General features: G+C 37.0%; 2 protein-coding genes across 3 annotated transcripts in view; one reads left to right on the plus strand and one right to left on the minus strand.

Annotated features, from left to right (window-relative positions):
• deptor (DEP domain containing MTOR-interacting protein) overlaps positions 1-11,428 on the minus strand; it is a 49,628-nt gene extending 38,200 nt beyond the window's left edge. Inside the window, exons 1-4 of one of the 2 annotated variants that reach the window (XM_055209720.2) lie at positions 11,167-11,428; positions 10,830-10,924; positions 3,623-3,801; positions 2,023-2,146 (exon numbers count right to left, since the gene is read on the minus strand). In XM_055209720.2, coding sequence (XP_055065695.1) covers positions 2,023-2,146; positions 3,623-3,801; positions 10,830-10,915 — 389 coding nt within the window. In that variant the 5' untranslated portion in view covers positions 10,916-10,924; positions 11,167-11,428. Of the gene's footprint in view, positions 1-2,022; positions 2,147-3,622; positions 3,802-10,829; positions 10,930-11,166 lie in introns of both variants that reach the window. The other variant, XM_055209719.2, reaches the window with a different exon arrangement.
• A 526-nt stretch (positions 11,429-11,954) lies between these two features.
• dscc1 (DNA replication and sister chromatid cohesion 1) lies at positions 11,955-20,462 on the plus strand. Its single transcript, XM_055209721.2, has 9 exons — positions 11,955-12,227; positions 13,376-13,544; positions 14,662-14,796; positions 15,027-15,117; positions 15,255-15,393; positions 15,480-15,532; positions 15,622-15,779; positions 15,943-16,091; positions 20,267-20,462. Exons 1-9 carry the CDS (start codon positions 12,058-12,060, stop codon positions 20,376-20,378), a joined length of 1,176 nt encoding a protein of 391 aa, XP_055065696.2. The 5' UTR covers positions 11,955-12,057; the 3' UTR covers positions 20,379-20,462.
• The last annotated feature ends 847 nt before the right edge of the window (positions 20,463-21,309 follow it).

The raw sequence follows: 21,309 nt of genomic DNA on the forward strand, positions 1-21,309 counted from the left end.
ATAGTAAGTCTTATTAGATATTTTCTTGTATTATTTAAGTAAAATTTACTAACATTTATTTGCACATGTTGTAAGGAATACCCACAATTCTTTGCGCCTGAAAATTTTTATTTTTTAAGCTTTATCACAGAATAAGAACTGATAACAACTTTAACTACTTAAATATTTGTTAGCAAAATGTCATAAAGGTTTAAGCTCTTATATTATTGATGATGTTTTGTTGTAAATAATAATTTTGTTAAGTCACCTTTCAGGTGATCAGTGTTTCTTTACATGAACCCTGTTCAGAACTTGGTATTGTAATTCTCTCCTAAGTGCTGATATTGCTTTTCAGAAACACAGTTTGTGTGAGTTTCTGTTCAGAATCAAGTTTATTCAATGTCTGACTTGTTGTCAGTCATGAATTTTGCGTTATAATGCCATTTATAACACTAAAAATAACTAGGTCCATAGGAATATGTTAAAGAAAATAACAAACAGAAAATACAATTTATTTAATATTATTAGGACAGTAATGCTTCAATTTTCAAAAAAAACCCTCATAGACTTTACCTAAACGATTAAAATAAATCTAACTTCTAAATAAAATAATTAAGTAACATTTAATTAATTATTTAACATATGTTTTATCATGCAATTTTGAGTAAATTTTATTTGATTTTAGTAGGTAAGTTTTACTTATAAAAAAGCAGTAAATTTTACTTAAAAAAAGTTCGTGCAAATTGTTACGAGGATTTTTTAAAGTAAATTTTACAAGTTGTTTTTTTCAGTGTGTATAAGTGTGTTAAACTAGTGTGGTGTTGTGTGTGACACAACATAATGTCATGTTAAAAAGTGAATAATGATTGGTCATTTTACTGTCTGTCAGACTTTGGCTTTACATTGAGTGACAATGAGTGTCTTTTCTATTACAAACATCAAATATAAGTAATAGAGAAATTTACTGGCAGATTAAAAAGATTTATCATCTGATGCCGAGGGAAAAAAATCCATATACCGGCCGATATATCAGCCTCTGCAATATCGTCCCATAACATAATAATAAACATGTTTTGACAAACAGAGTTATCTCGTTTTGGAACCAAACTCTTCATTTAATCCAAAATAATAGACCTGCATCAAAACAGAGAAAAAACAAATGTATCCAGTGGACATTCCAGTCAACAGGTGCAGCGATATGTACCTGCAGCAACCTGTTTTAGTTTAGGCTGAAATGGAGGAACATAGGGGCGAGTAAACCAGGGTTGACGAAAATCTACTACAGGAAAACAAAACATTTCCTTCACTTAAAATGTTTTGACTTAACAATTTTACTAAACTTCTGAAACAGGAGTTTATTCAGACAGAACGTGGTTCTTCTTTAACAGGCACTTGCAGGTAAAGATCCACTTCTAAATGGATCCAGCTGGAACAAAGCACGCTCAATCTACTTAAAATCTCTGTTTCTATGGATACTGTTCATTTACCAGGCAGCTTCCACATGTTCAGAATCAATATGTACAGACTTGTGTCACACATGATCACACAATAACATCCTGTTTTCATAGTGTGTGTCAGTGGGAGGGGGGGGGGGGGGGCACTTCTGTAGGAAAAACTTTTAGCTAAAAAAAACGTTGGGCACACGGGCGTTGCTAGAGATAACGCTAGGGCACAGGCCCCCATTTCTTTTTCTATTTCTTTATTTCTTAAAAGATGTGTGCAAGTGTGCAATACAATTACACATATACATATATCTTGCTTAACCCATGTTTACGTACTAAACTAGAGGTAGTGAATTACATATTCATTTAGAAACTTACTGTAGTTTCACATGTCGTCACATAAACTTCAGTGTTCGTTATTATAAACATAAATAAATACACTGACAATTAAAGTAAATTGTTTAAATTTTACACTTGAGATTTATTCTGGGGAACTGCAGATTTACACTAGCGACGCTTCTGATTGGGCAAATAAAGACAACAAAACAAAAAGTAAACAACCAAAAAAATCTTTCCATTTCTGTTATGAGAAAGATCTTACTTCTCATATATGCGTTGGCCTCTCATGAAAACTTTGGCTTCATTATCCAGTGGAAAGGTCCCATCATCTACCCTAAAACGGTAGAACAGCTTCATATCTTTGAACTCCTTGTGCTCATCACAAACTGTGAGGACAAACAAATTCAAAAGAGGCATGTTGTAGATTAAGTGCAGCTTTTTTCACACAAAATACTAAACAAATAATTCGCTCAAAAATAAATACTATGCTATTGTTTACTCGCAATCCAATCAGTTGTTCCAAAACATGACTTTCACTCTTCCATAAAACATAAAAGTTCTTTTAAAAATAAATTTGACAAAATGACTTAAAAAACATAAAAAAGCATCATAAATATGCGGCATATCCCAAATCCTCTCAAGTGCTTTGTGTGAGGAATGTACTGAAACTTAAGTTTTCAATAATGGTCTTCTCTTGCACCAAAGTTCCAAAAAGTGGCCCACACAAAGTTATTAAAATATGTTTATAATACTTTCACGGTGATTTAGTTGTTGTTGTTTTTTGACAGCTCCAGCCCCATTCACTTCTATTAAATATAAAAACCTATCCTAACCCATACGATTGTTTTGGTCGTTTGGCCATTCCCCCAAATACAACTAACAGATGCGTTTACTAAATTAGCTCCTCTACCGGAAGCAGGTAAAACTAAAAGTCGGGGTGCATGATTTTTGAAAAAAAAAACTTTTACCAAAACACACTTGTAGCCAATCAGCAGGAAGGGAGGTGTCTACTATGCGAGATCGTTGCCTGGGTTGCGTATGTGTGGGGCGGGTCTATCAAAAGAAGGTCCAGATTCTATTGGGGTAGGCGCATGTTTGTTTAGGTGATTTCAAATGTCAACATTGGCTTTAAGAGATCATGCACCCCGCCTTTAATATATTGGGGTATGAAATTATATATTATGGTTTAATTTTGCAATGATGACATGTATTGAGATATGATTTTCAATTTATACTGCTAAGATTAATTGTATTTTATTACATATTACACTATTCAGGATTTAGGGCAAATAACGTACCCATTTACATATTATATGAAAACACAGCATACAAAACAGTCTTTTTTTAAGTATTTAAAATATTCTTGGTGTACCGAGGTCAAACAATCAAATTATATGAAGAAAAGATGCAAACGTGATAACAATCCAATGTAAATATCAGATCCGGTGTAGACTTGTTCAAAAACTGGCAGATGTTCCGGTTTATGTTTGAATAAGACCTGACTGTGTGCGTTGCATTTATGGATTTTTTATATAAAGTGATCGTATGGCGTTTGCCAGGTTTGCAAATTGCTTGTAATACATTTATACTGTTTTTTTTTTTTTTTTGGTGAATTTATGCAACAAAAAACTGTACTTTCTTTTACTTGTGTGTTTTGTTTTATATGGTTGAGAACTGGTTGGGTTTAGGGTAAGGGTGGGGTTAGATGCTCCAAAATATCTTTAAAAGCACATTTATATTTAAATCATGTTTAAGACATTTACAAATGCTGAAAATGAAATGCAACTATAAGGCAAAAAAACATTAAAACGTAACTACAGGTGGTATAAGCTGCTGGCCGTGTGAGTGATGGATAAACCCACCATGATGAATAATGCTCTGGTCAAGAAGTTTCTGCATGATCTTGATTGCGGTTTCTCTTTCAGATGCTTCTTTGTGCTCAATTAACCAATCAATAATTTCCTTGGCCACAAAGCAGTTTGGGTAGGTGCGGAGATGATGCCTCCTGTCTTTAATCACCTTAGCTTCATGGAGTCGCAACCTGGAAAACAGGACATACATCAGCCACCGATCTCACTGGTGCTGGACTGAATTCTGACAATACTGCAACCTCCATCTAGTAACCTCTTAACTTACACTTTAACACAAAACATCACAACATACTTTTTTAAAACTGACCTCCGGTATATTTCTACAGCTATAACTTTTTGGGTCATCCTATGAAGAGTCGTTCTAAACTAGATTAACAACACACTGATTAATTTTCTTAATAATTAAGTAAAAATAAACAGAAGCAGAAGCCAGCAGTCGTATTTGGATTTTTTTGTACCTTGTAGTTCATGAAGCTTTATGTTTCAGCCCCCAAATCTGTAATGAGTTTAGAATTACTTCAACCAATATAACGTGTAAGATTCAAGTGTCAACATGTGACAATCATTTTTGTTACATCTTGAAATTATTATTGTTGTTCTAACTAGGGCTGCCAAAAGATTAATCACAATTAATCGCATACAAAATAAAAGTTTGTTTTTGCATAATATATGTGTGTGTGCACTGTGTGTAATTATTTTGTATATATAAATACACACACATGCATGTATGTATTTAAGAAACTTCTACCTGTATATATTATATTTAGTTTTTGATTATATATAGATCTAAAAATATATACATACATAACATTTTTCTTAAATGTATACATGTATGTGTGTATTTATATATACAAAATTATTACACAGTGCACACATATATTATGCAAAACAAACTTTTATTTTGTATGCGATTAATCACGATTAATCTTTTAACAGCCCTAGTTCTAACTGCTTGTATTGATTACCTCATTTGTAAGTCGCTTTGGATAAAAGCGTCTGCTAAACGACTAAATGTAAATGTAAATTATTGCCATTACTGAATTGTAAACATCTTGTACTCTTCACAATGTCTTCATTTGATATTATGCAGTAGTTTTGCTGCACCCTACACGTAATCCTCAATTTTACATTCAAGACATTTGATCAATTGGGTCAAACTTGGTTTCTTATATTCCTTTCTCACTGTAAAACTTTACTAGAAATCTCTTAGCTGTTAATACCCAAGCAAAAACAACAACAACAGCAACACAAAAACTACAGTACAAAACATTGAAAGTACACAGCATGCTCTGGCAAAATTACCCCCTCCCCAAAACTGCCAGCAGAAGTCTCCATCATATCTGGTCCGAACACTCATGGCTATACATCTCAAAGTGGATTATCAGCAACAAGCAGTAATATAGCGGTTGACACACTGGTATGTGGTGTTAAACTAGACTCACATGACTGACCGTGACTTTAGGCAGTATGGAGCCAGTGGGTCACACCATTAAAGTGCACTTTAGCACTTTCTGTCACTAAACAACAAAGCAATGTGAGACTTGTAGCACTGCATTAGTTTACAAAAGCCTGAACGAAATGTCAGCTAGGCCTGGTGGCTTCTCATTCAAATAGGCTCATAAAGAGGACTAAACTGTCTGTTATTAGTGTCCAACACTAAATGAATAGTTCACCCAAAAATGAAAATTATATCATCATTTACACACCCTTATGTTCTAAATCCATATGAGATTTTATTATTCTACTGAATATAAAAGAAGATCTTTCACTGTCAAAAATAAAGATACAAAGCTGTCACTGAGGCAGTACCCTTTAAAAAACGTCCTAATATGTACCATTTAGGCACAAATATGTATCTTTGAACTGCCAATAAGTACCTATGAAGTACTAATATGCACTTTTGGGTAGTGATAGACCGATATATCGGTCGGCCGATATATCGGCCGATATTTGCGAGTTTTATGTGTATCGGCATCGGCCGATATGTGGCTGCTGTGTTTGCCGATTTTTTCCAGCATTATTTATAGACAGAGTGCTGGAAGCCGCAAGGAATTGCAGGTCATGTGACTAAAAACAACCAACCTTTCCATGACAACATCGAAAGCTCGGCCTAACAGCTGATCATAGCTACACAAAGCGGGTTTTTGTTTCTCATCTCTATATATATATTTGTAGTAGTAAAGTGCTAGAAATCAGTATCCTTTGATGATAGTTCCGCGTCATTGTGGAGAGTGCAGTTCATGGTTTCATAGCACCCTCACCCGTTTTTACTATTTTTTAAATATAGTTTTTTATTAAGTTCAAAAAAATTTTTTAAATTGAGACATATGGTGTCATCGTGCCATTTTTATGATGTAAATTGAGTGAGCAAAAGCAGTATCGGCTCCAAATATCGGCTCAATAAATCGGCAGCCTGTATCGGTCATCGGCTAAGGCTGATGAAACAAAAATCGGTATCGGCATCGGCACTAAAAAATCCATATCGGTCGATCCCTACTTTTGGGGTACAAAGGTGTACCTTTTTGAAAAGGTTCTGTCCTGGTGACACTTTGTACCTTTATTTCTGAGAGTGTTGGATAAATGATAAACACATAGTTGGTGCTACTAATTGACTTTTTATAGTAAGAAAAACAAATACTATGAAAGTCAATTGTATGCATACCATCATTTATCCAAATATCGTCTTTTGCATTCAACAGAATAAAGAAACTTTAAAACAACAAGAGGATTAGGAAATAACAGATTTTTATTTTTGGGTGAACTATGTCCTTTAACATAGACTGGGTAAAGTCAACCAAACGGCCCATTACCTGCATCAGGTACACTTAACACTTCTCTCTCTGTCTGATTATTACTGATTATACAAACCTGAGTCAGCTGTAGCATGTAAAGGTAAAAGTGATATCTGCAATGGCCAGATAAAACTGGTTTACTCTGCATTGTACCAGCAGCCTGATCTCACAAGAATTAATATTTTATACGTTGGCTAACTTCATACAGAAACAGGTGAATTGTACAGAAATGTATGATAATCATAAAAAACAATAAGCAATCAAAACGGTGTGAAGGAGATTATGCCATGGTGTTTAGTTGTAAGCCCATGGGCAGAAGACAAACATTTTGATTTTCTATGCTGAATCTAACCGGTTAATAATTAAGAAATTATTTGACAGCAAGAGTGTAGTTTGGGGGGGCTTAAACCCCCCCCCCCCCAATAATCAGCAGACAGAAATAACAACCTTCCAAAAGTTATACAATGAATAATAAACACATGTGTACAGTACTAGACACCTCAACCCTTCAACCATCAAAACAAATCTACACCCCTGTTTGATAGATTGCTGATAGAGTTAAACATTCTCTTTCTTGTAATAAAATAACTAGTCACCTTCAAGAACAAAACAACACAAGAACTTTTTGCAGAAAATGTAAACCAGAATTTTTTACATCAATTTAGTATGTTTTATGTGTGAAAGTAGCTACACTGTCTTTAACTTATAAGGTTTAATTTTTACGTAAATAATTTTAAGAAACCTAATATGTCAATATTTGTTTGGTTTTCAAGGTAGTAGTTTTTTTTAAATGTTATAATCAACGTTGCTAAATATTGTAAAACAAGGACATCTGCTGTACTGTGATTTAGTAATCATTAATCAGCTGCATCGACCAAACACTTTTTTGCTCCATTAACTATCTACTGCAAACAAAGCAGTTCTCTGAAGCGGAAAAGTGACATAAAACATCCAAGTTCACATCTTTAAACATTATTAAAGCTTTATTGCATAATAATAAACCATGAGGTCCACACAAACAAACAGGTTTATATCTATTAAGTGCCCCAAAAACAAAGTACCTAACAAATACATTTGTTTGATAATGTACACTCACCTAAAGGATTATTAGGAACACCTGTTCAAAATCTCATTAATGCAATTGTCTAATCAACCAATCACATGGCAGTTGCTTCAATACATTTAGGGGTGTGGTCCTGGTCAAGACAATCTCCTGAACTCCAAACTGAATGTCAGAATGGGAAAGAAAGATGATTTAAGCAATGTTGAGCGTGGCATGCTTGTTGGTGCAAGACGGGCCGGTCTGAGTATTTCACAATCTGCTCAGTTACTGGGATTTTCACACACAACCAATAAACATCCAGTATGCGTCAGTCCTGTGGGTGTAAATGCCTTGTTGATGCTAGAGGTCAGAGAATAATGGGCCGACTGATTCAAGCTGATAGAAGAGCAACTTTGACTGAAATAACCACTCATTACAACCGAGGTATGCAGCAAAGCATTTGTGAAGCCACAACACGCACAACCTTGAGGCGGATGGGCTACTATAGCAGAAGACCACTCATCACTCATCTACACTACAAATAGGAAAAAGAGGCTACAATTTGCACGAGCTCACCAAAATTGGACAGTTGAAGACTGGAAAATATACCAGGATAATGCACCATGTCACAAAGCTCGAATCGTTTCAAATTGGTGTCTTGAACATGACAATGAGATCACTAAACTAAAATGGCCCCCACAGTCACCAGATCTCAACCCAATAGAGCATCTTTGGGATGTGGTGGAACGGGAGCTTCGTGCCCTGGATGTGCATCCCACAAATCTCCATCAACTGCAAGATGTTGTCCAATCAATATGGGCCAGCATTTCTAAAGAATGCTTTTAGCACCTTGTTGAATCAATGCCATGTAGAATTAAGGCAGTTTTGAAGGCGAAAGGGGGTCAAACACAGTATTAGTATGGTGTTCCTAATAATCCTTTAGGTGAGTGTATATTCAGATGTTTGTTATCGCAAAAATAAACCCTGTGAAGCAGGGTAATCAGGACAAAAAGCTGATGTACATTTCTGTACTTATTACACTACTGCCTACCACACGAGTAAAGAATATGAAAGATTCCCAAAATATAAAAATATCCCAGGTAATACTATATACTATGGGATTTATCATAGGAAATTGTTGTAAAATATTGTTTTGAACCTTGCTATAGGTGAGGAATAATGTACAGCCAGATGGTTGTGATAATGCACAGGCAGCAGACCGAAGGGACTGTCTTGTAACATCCTAAAGAGATTGATTTGTGATACAGACTGGCTGGATGTACATTATCTCACTTATTACACGGCTTCTTGCCACATAAGTAAATATGTTACTAATTATCCCTATTTAATCTTAATTTATTTGTGAGTGTTTAAGATGACTCACCCAGATGATGCCGTGTTATTAGTTTCAGACAGTTGTTACCTGGGATTATTTACTTTATTAAGGATCATCATTGGCCTGAGTGTATTGTTTGATTGATACATTTCCATTAAATTATTTGTTGTGCAACTTTTGGTTGTTTCTTTTAAAATCTTTCTTTTATATTTCTATTGAAATGTTTTAGTTTACTTATAGAAAATGCATGGAGCAAATGTCCTTGGCTTTAAAATAAATGTTTATTTTAATTGTGATTAAAGTATATTTTATACAAAGCATTTTCCAGCTTCCAGCATTTTTTAACATCATAAACGGGAAATAATTTGCATAATGAAACGGATAACTACAAACAATTGTATTACACAAGTGTTTTATAATGCTTATTTTACTGTACCCTTATGTAACGTATCACAAAGTATGACGTAAATTATTTCTGGTGAAAGCTAATTACGCTCTTAAAACGTAGATGGCGCTACTCTGTTAAATACGTAGCTCCGTTCTTAAAAATCATAATAAGAAGAAAATCACTAAAAATGCAGTAGTATTCAAACACCTGGACACCAGGGCCGGAGTGGGGCCACTTTTCAGCCCGGGAGTTTCAGGCCCAAGACCGGCCCACTTTTTCCATAGTGTTATTCCAAATTAGCACTTTTTTAAAACTGGATAAATAAAGCAACAGTTCAGCTCTTACTATAGTTTCTATTAATATCATGGTTAAACAAATAAGGTAAAAGTTAAATAATATTTCACTTAAGATGAGAAGTTAACAAAAATATTCCTCTACACTCTAAAACAGGCTGTGTTATTTTTGACCCATAATGGGTAAATATTGGACAGAACACGCTGGGTTAAAAATAACCAAATGTTGGATTGTTGTTATGCAACCATGGATTATAATAACCTAACAGTTGGGTTAAAACAACCCAGCATTGGGTCAATTTTAACCCAGCGTGTTCTGTCCAATATTTACCCATTATGGGTCAAAAATAATCCAGCCCTTTTTGGAGTCCATTCCACAAGAAAAGGTTGATAAATTATTAGCATTGCTAATGCTATGAGGGCTATGATTAATCAGATGCAAATAGAAATATAAAACCAGAAAACAAATAAAAATAGAAAACAATTTGACAAAAATATTGAATCCATATAGTATAACAAGTGATTTATAAGCTTTTTTTCGGCTGGTCATTTTTGACTGGGAACACAAAAGGTGTTATAGGGTTCTGAACACAACCTGAGGGTTAAATAACTTTAATTCATATTGTTTACTCATTGCCTCCTCGTTTTCAGCGGGGATTGGCTTATCTGCTGCTCAGAAGCTGCTTGCATAATATTTGCAAAGTCTATGAATCGCCATGTATACACAAAAGGCTAATATTTTAACTAAAAAAAATGTTGGCTTGTAAATAGTTTGACAACTGTAACTTATTAGCCGAATAATTACGTTGCTAATGCTAATCATTACTAGGCTTATTTCTCTTTAAGTTACCTGTTGTTGTCCTCTTGAAAATAAATCTGTAAGTTTGGTACATTTGGCAGCATCATCCTCCACTGGATTTTTTCTTCAACCTGTTTTTTACGCCCTCCTCCTCTCAGACGCGTATTGTTACGGTAGGGCCGGCCCAGCCTACCGGAGAAAAGTTTTTTGGACGTGCTATGGACCGAACCAACTCTATGGGAGGGGAGGGGAAAACTCCCTCACATGGTACAACCCATGCAGAGGCTGCGCGCTGCAGTGTCAATGCGAAACGTGTGAAGTGTCATTTAAGAGAAGATAGACTCACTAACGTGACAAATGTAAAAAAAAAAAAAACTCGACCGGCCCAAAAGTGAAGCGGCCCACCGGGAATTCTCCTGGTTCTCCCGATTACCCACCCCGGGCCTGCTGGACACCCAAGAATTACAGCGCCGCGACAAACTAGCGGTTGCATTTTAGCCTTTCGCGTCAACTCGCTTGAGGTCTATATCATGTTGTGCCACTCCTAACGTAACTGCTCTCCGGTAATGAGGACTTCGGCCAAGCGCTCCAGCTCGGCAGCTTTCTTCTGCATGCTGTTCCCAATGCCGTCCATCTCTGACAGCTGGGCTGAACATGAAATGATACATGCATGTGAGACACAAAGGCTCTTTGTGAAATGATACTGTATGACAAACGCAGCTTGAGTTTGTATTGGGTGTACCGAACACGCCTCTCTTTAGATCACATTGGGAGAGGAGTGATGAATGACAGAATAAATAGTTGAGCTCGACATACATGTGCAGCTGGATGAATGTAACGAATGTAAAAAATCACGTCACAGCAAAAGACAACACTGATGTTTACCTTAAATGCAGAGGCTTACAAAATAATCCGAAATTGTGTGTTTAAAGGGACAGCAGAAATGTCACTGAACGTGTAGACCACGCGAAATAACTTGTCTTTTGTGCTCCATCAAGTGCCTTCGGTCAACACTACATCCAGTCATGTGTTGAAATGCAATATATCCTTTTAATAAATCACAACAAATCTTCACAACCGCTGGTTATTCAAATCAGACGCCTATCGATGAATTCATTCATGACATTGTGGACTGTTTACTGTACTAACACGTTATTATTAAGTATGTTGCGGTGCAAGCCAACTTGAACACACTCATTGGGGGAGTTCACCATCAGGGGCGGAACCTGGAGACCTTCCACTTTAAAAGCAAAAACGCTTGTTTTCCCAGAAAAAAACTTTGAATCTGTCCAAAACTGTAATTTTATGAATGTTGCAATATCTTTTCATGTCACGTAATGTGAAATGTCAATCAAACGCCTATTTGTGTAACTGTGACCATTGTGGAATAGTGTTATGTTGTATGTAGTTCTGCTGTGTCTACTGTATTGTGTTGTTCTGAATGTCAAATGCAGTGCTTCTGGTATATTTTAGTAAAATAAAGATTGTTATATTTGCGTGTCATTACGCAACACTTTAAAAAACTCATGCGTGAGCCTAAACGACTCTCATATTTTTAAAGAAACTATCAGTAAACGAAATGTGTGTAGTATGGCGCCATCTAGTGGACAATGAACGAAGTACCATACAGTGCAGGCCTGAACACGTTCATTGGTTCTTACTGCTGTCAATCAACGGAACGGTAACTTCCGGGAAATATTGCGGGAAAGTTGAGTGTTGACAACATTACATTCGCGTTATCGCCAATCGAGGTGGCTAAATCAAAACAGTGCCAACATGAGAACTTTAGAAGAGGTTCAGGCCACACTGCAGATAGCGAAAGTAAAAGAAGAGGACCTGCAGCCCGTCTCTTATTGTCTAGGTTTTGGAGAAAATGTGTCGTCCGGTGATTACTGTCTGATGGAGTTGGACGACACACTCTGCAAACACATTGAAGCAGGCAAGAGGTACATCAAATACATCATAAGATTAATTCACACAATTTGCTGTCTTTACCAACATATAATCGTCTCAGCATACGTCATACTTTAGTATTTAGTAAAAATGTAATATAAGTTACACTAGTGTAGTTGCATTGCTCACACATTAAGCTCTATAAATTTAACTAACGTTACAGGCATATTATAACAATTACTTTGTTCATGTATAGTGTTATTTATTAACTACAACAAGTTAGTGCACTGTTTGAAGGGACTGCTATTTGTAGTGGTGTCCGAAATTATAGAGGACATTATCGAGTGCACTTATTTAAAGCAACACTATGTAGTTTCCATGTAAAAATGACTAACAGCACCCCCATGTGGTTGAAAAGCGCAACAGTGCCTGGTATCAGACACTCTTCTGCAGGCAGAGGGAGAGCGGGGCTGTGTTTCCTACCCTCCACCGCCACTTTCAGAGTGTGCTTGTAGCAGCTAGGAGGCTGCTCAGGTTGCAGCAACAGTACAATTTGTCCAGTTAAAAGTTGTTCTATCACTGAAATAATTTTAGAGACATTATTTAAAGGTAAAAAAACTACATAGTGTTGGTTTAATCCAAAAATGCAATAACCGATATCTGCTAGCCGCTACAGGCGCGTGCCAAATGAACTCCCGCGTCTCGCCACAAGATGGCGCCCGCAGCACTTCCCCCGCTTAGATTAGATTAGATAAAATTAGATTAGATTAGATATTCCTTTATTCGTCCCACAATGGGGAAATTTCAGTGTTACAACAGCAAAAACAAAAGAAGACATAATAATATAATAAACATTATAAGCAAAAGAAGTGTATATATATAGTGTTTACAGACATATTGCACCCAAAAAGATATTGCACATTTTTCAAAATCTCTATTTTTGCCCATGTTAAAAAATGTGTCCGAATTCATTCTTTTTTATTCAGACATTTGATTTGAGTGGACTATATTAGCAAACTAATGTAGGGAATAGGTAACGAGAGCATAGAGTGATATTTCGGACACAGCCGAAGTGTCTAGGAATTGTGCAACATTTTTTTTCATGTGGGAGATGGTGGGAAATGTACAAATGAGTGAGTTGCAACCTGTCCTGCTTTATACTTGTTCGTCTGTCCTGATGCCCTTTTATGTTTATTTTCAGTCTCATAATCAGAGGTGACAAAGATGAGCATGCAGTTCTGTGCAGTGATGACAAGACGTATGACCTAAAAATTGCGGACACGTCAAACCTGCTGCTGTTCGTTCCCGGATGTAAAACTCCAGATCAGCTGACTGACAATCTAGCATCTCCTCAACTCACACACGCCCAGGTGACTTGTTTTTTCGATTCTAAAGATAATTTTTTGTTGGTGATCAATGTTGTGATGGTTTAACATTACAAGGCTCAACGCAAACATTACAAGGCTCAACACAATTATTAATAATAATACTGGCCCGGTTTTTCACTTGCCCTGCCAAAATTTTCACTGGCCCCAGCAAAAAAAAGATTCCATTGTCACATATTTACAATAATATTTCAAAAGTCAAATATTTGTTAAGACAATTGGCAATTTTAAATGTAAAACGGGGATTATCAGCAACCCTTTTAGGGTGTACTCGCACTATCCAAATCACACTGAGTGGTTTTATCCAGAGTGCGTTTCAAAAGGAGAGACGTCAAGTGTGCGACCAGCCACCTTTATATGCCTTCGTTAAAACCTTCTGATGTGCACAGCATGCAACAGGTCAACTAAACAATATGATAGGCTTGAGAGGGCTGTTTGTCATGGCGCACCAAACTACTCTAAATAAAAAGCACAGACTTAAGATTACAATGGGTTCCAGTGTTAAAAGAGCACTTTACTTCCTGCTTTGTCCAAAACAATCGCATTATAATGATGCCCGGGCACAGATAGATAAAAGTACAGTGTGAGTGCTTGAATTGGGCACGCAATCATTTGGGCGGAAGTTTGATATCACGGCTCCGCGGACGATTGCTTCTGCGCATGCCCTGGCTGACATTTTTGCGTAACATGTCAGCGCCCATCGTCTGGGCCTTTTACTTTCAGTTCAGTACAATGGAAGAAAGTGGCGTTTTGTTGTCCATCTTTTTTTACAGTCTATGATTTGGCCTCATAATTAGAGGGCGCTGGCACCTCCGCCATCTAAACGTCCACAACATTGTTAACAACAACCAATACGGTAGGAGAAACCTCATGACATTGCTGAGAAGTTAAGTTCATGATCAGATTAAAATGTGTTTCGATGGTAACAGTGCATAAGAATACATACAGACAAAAAGCCACAGGCAGAAATATACTTTAGCAAAGCACTGGCTCGATCGTGACAATACTGTTTATTGGCCAGAGCGTCTCTCATGCTGGCCCCAGGCCATCGGGCAGTCCTTTATGTTGAGCCCTGCATTAACATTAAAAACTTGTTTTTCAGATTTGGGGTTTTTCAAATTGTTACTGGGAGTTGAGAAGGCAGAGACCAAAGTTAAAGAAACTGAAAAAAATTCTTATGGAGAATCCATATAATGGTCCACCGGTTGGTATGCAAGAGGAGGAGCCAGGACAGATGGTGAGTTGATGAGTTCATTGTCAAGTCAAGAAGTATTATTGTCGTGTCAACCATATATAACATGGTGCCACATAAAAGAACACAGAGCCAAGGCCTAGCCTAGCCACATAAAGTGCATTACAGTATTATTGCAGTGTATGTTGTTGTCATCTACATTACCTTTTCTTTTTAACTAGTGCCCCCTAGTTAACTGACTATTGATATTCATTAACAATTTTCTTTTTTGTAAGTACACTATGGATGACCTTCTTGAGAGAATCCAAGCAAGTAAAGATGAAATTGAGGCACATCTCAAGGTCATTCATGCGTGTGAGATTGATGGTAAGCTGAGACAGTATCTTTATCGACTGTGTGGCTTGGATCTTGACTCTAAACGTCACATAATATATTCAGCATAAGAAATAAGACAGCAGCTTGCTTTATATTGTGAATTGATAAATTCAGACTTGTGTTGATAGGTTTTTGGAGGCTTCTGGATTTTGATTATGAGATGAAGCTCCTGGGTCACGTGACCCAGCTGGTAGACTCAGAGTCTTGGTCCTTCAGCAAAGTTTCTCTTAATGTCTGTTTGGAAGAGCTGGGACCCCTTGAACCAAAGTGAGTAAAATGAAAGGTCATGTCATGTGACTTGCAGTATAAATTCCCTAAATATCCTGAACATTAATACTTCTATTTGTAAACAGAGCCATGATAGAACATTGTCTCAACTGCTATGGAAAACGCTACAATAATGAAGGTCTGTTTATTTTTATTTTATCATCCGTGCCTTATAAATTTGATGCATGCATTTTTTTTTTAAACTAGCTATATGTGCATTTTCTTTAGATGGTCAGGTGATGTACGCATTGGATGAGGACAAAGTATGCAGGGCCACAGCTCAGCTGCTGCTGCAGAATGCTGTGAAGTTTAACCTGTCAGAATTCCAGGAGGTTTGGCAGCAGAGCGTTCCTGAGGGAATGACCACTAGACTGGATCAGCTCAGGGTGAGGACTCCAGTTTTATACAAACCGAAGATCTGCACAATGCCAAACGAGACATTTTACTCTTAGATTAACTGTACAGTAGATGGTACACATTTGAAGTGTCAGGAATCTGTTTATGTTCACATAGTAGCACAGTCTTTTCTTTTTTGTGTGTGTCATTCAGGGTTTAGCGCTGTTAGATCAAAGCTCTAAACCAGAGACCATCTCACTGCTACGTGTAGAAGATCTGCCCGAGGACACATTGGAGCGATTCAACAGTCTCTTTAGCCTGAGAGAGAAATGGACACAAGATGATATTGAGCCGTATATACAGTAAGCATATTTACACTTAAACTTTTTTTAATACCACTTGTTTGTTGTGTCATGCTAGCAGGGCCGGAGTGGGACTCATTTTCAGCCCTGGAGTTTCATGCCTTAGACCGGCCCACTTTAGTTCACGACTGACTATTAAAATAATATCTTTAAACCCTCAGTACTAGTATAAGTCTGCAGTAGTGCACTGTTCTCTGCAGCCTTGCAATTCACTGTATTTTTCAAATATATAATTTCATATTCCGTGCAAATGCAGTAAACAATTATAATTTTTGCCATAATCATGCAGCCCTACCATAAGACCATAATATTACTAAAGTAAACTTATTCAAAAACTAAAGGAAACAAATGTGTTTGTGTTTTCCTCTATATTTCTATTTCTAAAAAATGGTGAGTCTTGAGATTAACTGTTGGGTTGATAACGTTTGGAAACCCCGATATACAATACACAAGCAAGATTTATCAAGTATGCATTGGAAACAAATGGAAAAAAAGTATTTTAGTACTTAGATCATGTCTATTGCTAAATAACGTAGGCTAAGGTAGGCCTACATTGTGGTAAAAAAAAGAAAACATCATGGATATACTTTTTAAAACTACTTTTTTCAAATAAACTAATGAGTTTTGCATCAAATAGATGTTTGTTCCTCTTGCAATAATTCATAGACTATTCATAGAGAATTCATCTGACTTGGATAAAAAAATACGTTTTGTAAATTATTTTCCTTTAAGAGGCCAGCCCGTTTGTATTAAGACCCGCTCAAGTTTATTTAAAATATAATAGACGCGCGGCCGGCAAGCGCACTCAAAAGACGCGCTCAAGTTATTTAAAATATAATAGACGCGCGTCCGGCAAGCGCACTCAAAAGACTCGCATAAGTTTATTTAAAATATAATAGACGCGCGGCCGGAAAGCGCACTCAAAAGACGCGCTCAATTTATTTAAAATATAATAGACGCGCGGCCGGCAAGCGCACTCAAAAGACGCGCTCAAGTTTATTTAAAATATAATAGACGCGCGGCCGGTGTTGTGCCGAAGTCTGTTCCCCCTATGTTCCCCCTATTTTTCCCTTCAGTGTAGTGTTTTTATGGCGTTTTTATCACGTTATAGGTTTTATTATTTATATATTTAAAGTTTTAATGGCTACTGAGATGTATATGTGTGCATTTCTGTAATGTATCTGTATTGTTCTTAATGGTAAGTCAATTATTTTTACAGTATGAATCATATTATATGTATAATATTTATTTAATTATGTATGCAAACATTACATTTTTAAAACAACCAGTAAAGGAAAAAAAAAAGAAAAAGACAGGCTATATTTTAAAAGAAATACCCTAATAGAAAACTGTCAAATGCATGAAATATTTAATAAATTCTATTATAAAATACATGATATTATGCCTTTTTAGTATAACCAATTCAAATCTTTAATCTTTCTAAATGTAACGTGATGAAAACGCTATAAAAGCACTACACTAAAGGGAAACATAGGGGGAACTGAGTTCGACACAACACCGGCAAGCGCACTCAAAAGACGCGCTCAAGTTTATTTAAAATATAGACGCGCGGCCGGCAAGCGCACTCAAAAGACGCGCTCAAGTTTATTTAAAATATAGACGCGCGGCCGGCAAGCGCACTCAAAAGACGGGCTCAAGTTTATTTTAAATAGACGCGCGGCCGGCAAGCGCACTCAATATGCGTCTGAAACAAAACTCGTGTCCAAGTAAGCGCTTTGAAAACCAGAAGACAGCGGCACGTCCTGCGTTTCCCATGCGTTTTAGATGTCAATGAACCCTAATGCAAGAATTCTTCCAATAAGTGGTCGGGACTCGGGACACAATCAACTTGTGCATAAAGCGGCGGGGACATCTCTCACCCGCAAATACGCGTCATCCCGGTGGCATGACAACACCGGCCCTCGTGGCCAAAAAAAACAGACCGGCCCACCGGGAATCCTCCCGGTTCTCCCTATGGCCAATCCGGGCCTGCATGCTAGAGTAAATGTGTCAAGCAAAAACAAGGGATTGATGGTGCGTAAATAATCGGGTTTGGGTGTAGTTGTGTAGCCTGGCTCCGCCCTCCTACGTTCTTCCGCTTAATTTTTTTTTCGCTTCAGAAGAACGTCTGGGACTGCTCTGTAGAGTTTCGTTTTCTCCGGCAAAAATCTGCAGGTCCAATCAGCGAACAGCGGGGAGTGGCTAAGAACGCAGACGTTGAGGTCGTGCGCCAGACTGAGTGACATACGTCACGACCAAACGTTAGCGATTGGTTATGGCAGATTCAGAGTGACTCTGGCATATCCAATCGTTTTAAACTTCAACAGAGGACCCTCCTTAACGGAAGCAACGCTTTGCAATGGAGCGTGGCCAGACTCTCTGTACAAATGAAATGAATGTACGAGAGTCTGGTTGCACCAGGCTTGTAGTTGTGTTCCTTTAGGTGAAAACTTAAACCGACCCAAACACATTAATCCATATTTATATTTGTGAATTAAGATAAATCTACAGTAGGTTAAAGGAATAGTTTACTCATTTTCAATATTAAACTATGTTATTACCTTAACTAAGAATTGTTGATACATCCCTCTATCATCTGTGTGCGTGCACGTAAGCGTTGGAGCGTGCTGCGACACTTCGATAGCATTTAGCTTAGCCCCATTCATTCAATGGTATCAAACAGAGATAAAGTTAGAAGTGACCAAACACATCAACGTTTTTCTTATTTAAGACGAGTAGTTATAGCAAGTTTGGTACAAAATAAAACATAGCGCTTTTCTAAGCAGATTTAAAAGAGGAACTATATTGTATGGCGTAATAGCACTTTTGGGAATTCAAAATCAAGATCTGGAAAACAAAAAATATCTCTCTCAGGACAAAGCTAAAAATCTTCAACTCCAATGTTAAATCCGTACTGTTGTACGGATCAGAAACATGGAAGAACAATACAACCATCATTAGTAAGCTGCAGACATTCATGAACCACTGACTAAGACGCATCCTTGGGATCTTCTGGCCAAACACAATAAACAACATCAAGCTTTGGGAACTCACCAACCAGGAACCAATAGAAATACAGATAAAAAGAAGAAAAAGTGGATCTGGATTGGGCATACAATGAGAAGAAACAAAATAGCAATAACCAATCAGGCACTGACATGGAACCCACAAGGCAAACGAGGAAGAGGTCGTCCCAAGAACACCTGGAGGAGAAGCACAGAGCAAGAGATTAAAAAGGAGGGGCTGACGTGGCAACTGCTTGAAAAGATGGCCCAAGACAGGCGGGGATGGAGGCGATTCATCAATGGCCTATGTTTCGAAGGGAATGTAAAGGCTTAAAGAAAGAAGAAAAGGTCTGAAATTCACCCATCCTTTGAAAAATAATCTGTGTTAAAGGACCACTGTGTACATTTTAAGTGGCATCCAGTGGTGAGACTGTGAATTGCAACCAACGGCTCAGTCCACCTCACCCCTCCCTCGAAATGCATAGTAAAGCTATGGTAGCCTTCACAGGACAAACATGTCATCATCTGAGACAATCGAGTGTCAAAACGCGCTATATAGAACCGTTTGTCCGTTTAGGGCTACTGTAGAAACATGCCGGTAAGATATGTCTCCTTGTAAGGGGACTTGTGGTTAGGGCTTCATTCATTCAGTGCTTAAAATGGCGGTTTCAGGTGCTTCATCGACGTTGATGCCACCTTCACATAAAAAGTCAGAGATATGGAAGCATTTTAGATTTTGCAAGACGACGACGATAGTGTTGTGGCTTTTAATTTCTTTTTATTAATTACCCACTTGTAAACTGCTGTTCACTGTTCTTTTTTATTAATATAGTATTTGTATTAAATCTATATTCATTGAGTTGAATCGAGTATAAAAACAGACCAGAGAACCAGAATCGAAAATTGAATCGATTTGATAGCTTGTGAATCATAATCGAATCGATCTGAAACATCTGAATCGATACCCAGCCCTACTCGTGGTATATGTAGACAAAATGGCTCATTCGGTAATAAAAATAATACAGGTCATTATGTAAGGGTTTATACATCAGTGATAATATTTATGCATATTATATTGCATTTCTGTCAAGAGATCCTTTTACACAATGCATTTTTAATCCGATCCGTTGTACAAATCTTATTTTTTTTAATTTATGTATTTTTTTACAGAGATCTCTGTGGAGAAAAGCAGACCACTGGAGCACTCCTGACCAAACATGCCCGCTCATCTATGCTAAATGGGAAAAAGGTTTATAACTCCAGACGACCAGTAGCAACTTGATATTGAAACATGCTTTTGTAAATCCATTGATTGTTGTCTTTTGTTTGTTTTGTATATAAATGATAATAAACATGTTCAATGTTATTGTTATACTGTGCTGGTTTGTGTGTATTGCTTGATACCGTATATAACTGCTTAAAATTGGTTTTATTAAAGTGTGTGCTTCAACAATTTAAGTGGGTGTTTAAAAATGCCACCTGCACATACTCTTAACTTTATATATTTTTATAGTCAAGATTCATTTGTAAGTGGAATGCTGAAAAGACTTAACAAGCAATAATGCCATAATAAGTACGTGTCAATGAGGATTACAGAGTATTTTTTTGCCTGTTTCTGGTTAAAAACAACAGATATTGTTGCTGAAAGCAAAAGACTAAATATCAAGTTTCCAAAAGCTAAAATGAAAGTTTCATTTTTTAATAAAAGACTCGTTTAAACACTATATCACAGTTTGGAGGATATTGTGAAAACCCAAATGTTTAAGAAGCCAGTATGGACTAATACAATTTTTAAAGACTTCCTAGCTGATGTGATATAAAGTGTTTTTATTTCAGTTTTAAACCTGACATCTCACCCCCACCCGTTCTTTTTGTCACACTTGGCAGATGAGGTGAATTTGTTAAACTAAGATGATAACTGAAAGTAGATGGGAAACCACTCGACTCCACTGAGCAATGTGAGATGAACACTATTATTTAAACATTGCATTATAAACAAGACAGACCAAAGCATTAAAAACAACTGTGACCCTTAACCTCATAAGACCCGAGCTTTAGTTTGGCTTGGATTTTAGATTTCTTCCAGCTATTTGGGGGTAGGAAGAACCAATAAATATAACCAAATATTTTTCTTTGAAAATGAAACAGTGTAATTGTCCACATTTCTGTACAACAGGTTCCAGTTACACAAAATTGAGTAGGTTGACCATACG

The sequence above is a fragment of the Misgurnus anguillicaudatus genome, chromosome 10 (genome assembly GCF_027580225.2).
Source record: "Misgurnus anguillicaudatus chromosome 10, ASM2758022v2, whole genome shotgun sequence".
Classification (NCBI taxonomy): Eukaryota; Metazoa; Chordata; class Actinopteri; order Cypriniformes; family Cobitidae; genus Misgurnus; species Misgurnus anguillicaudatus.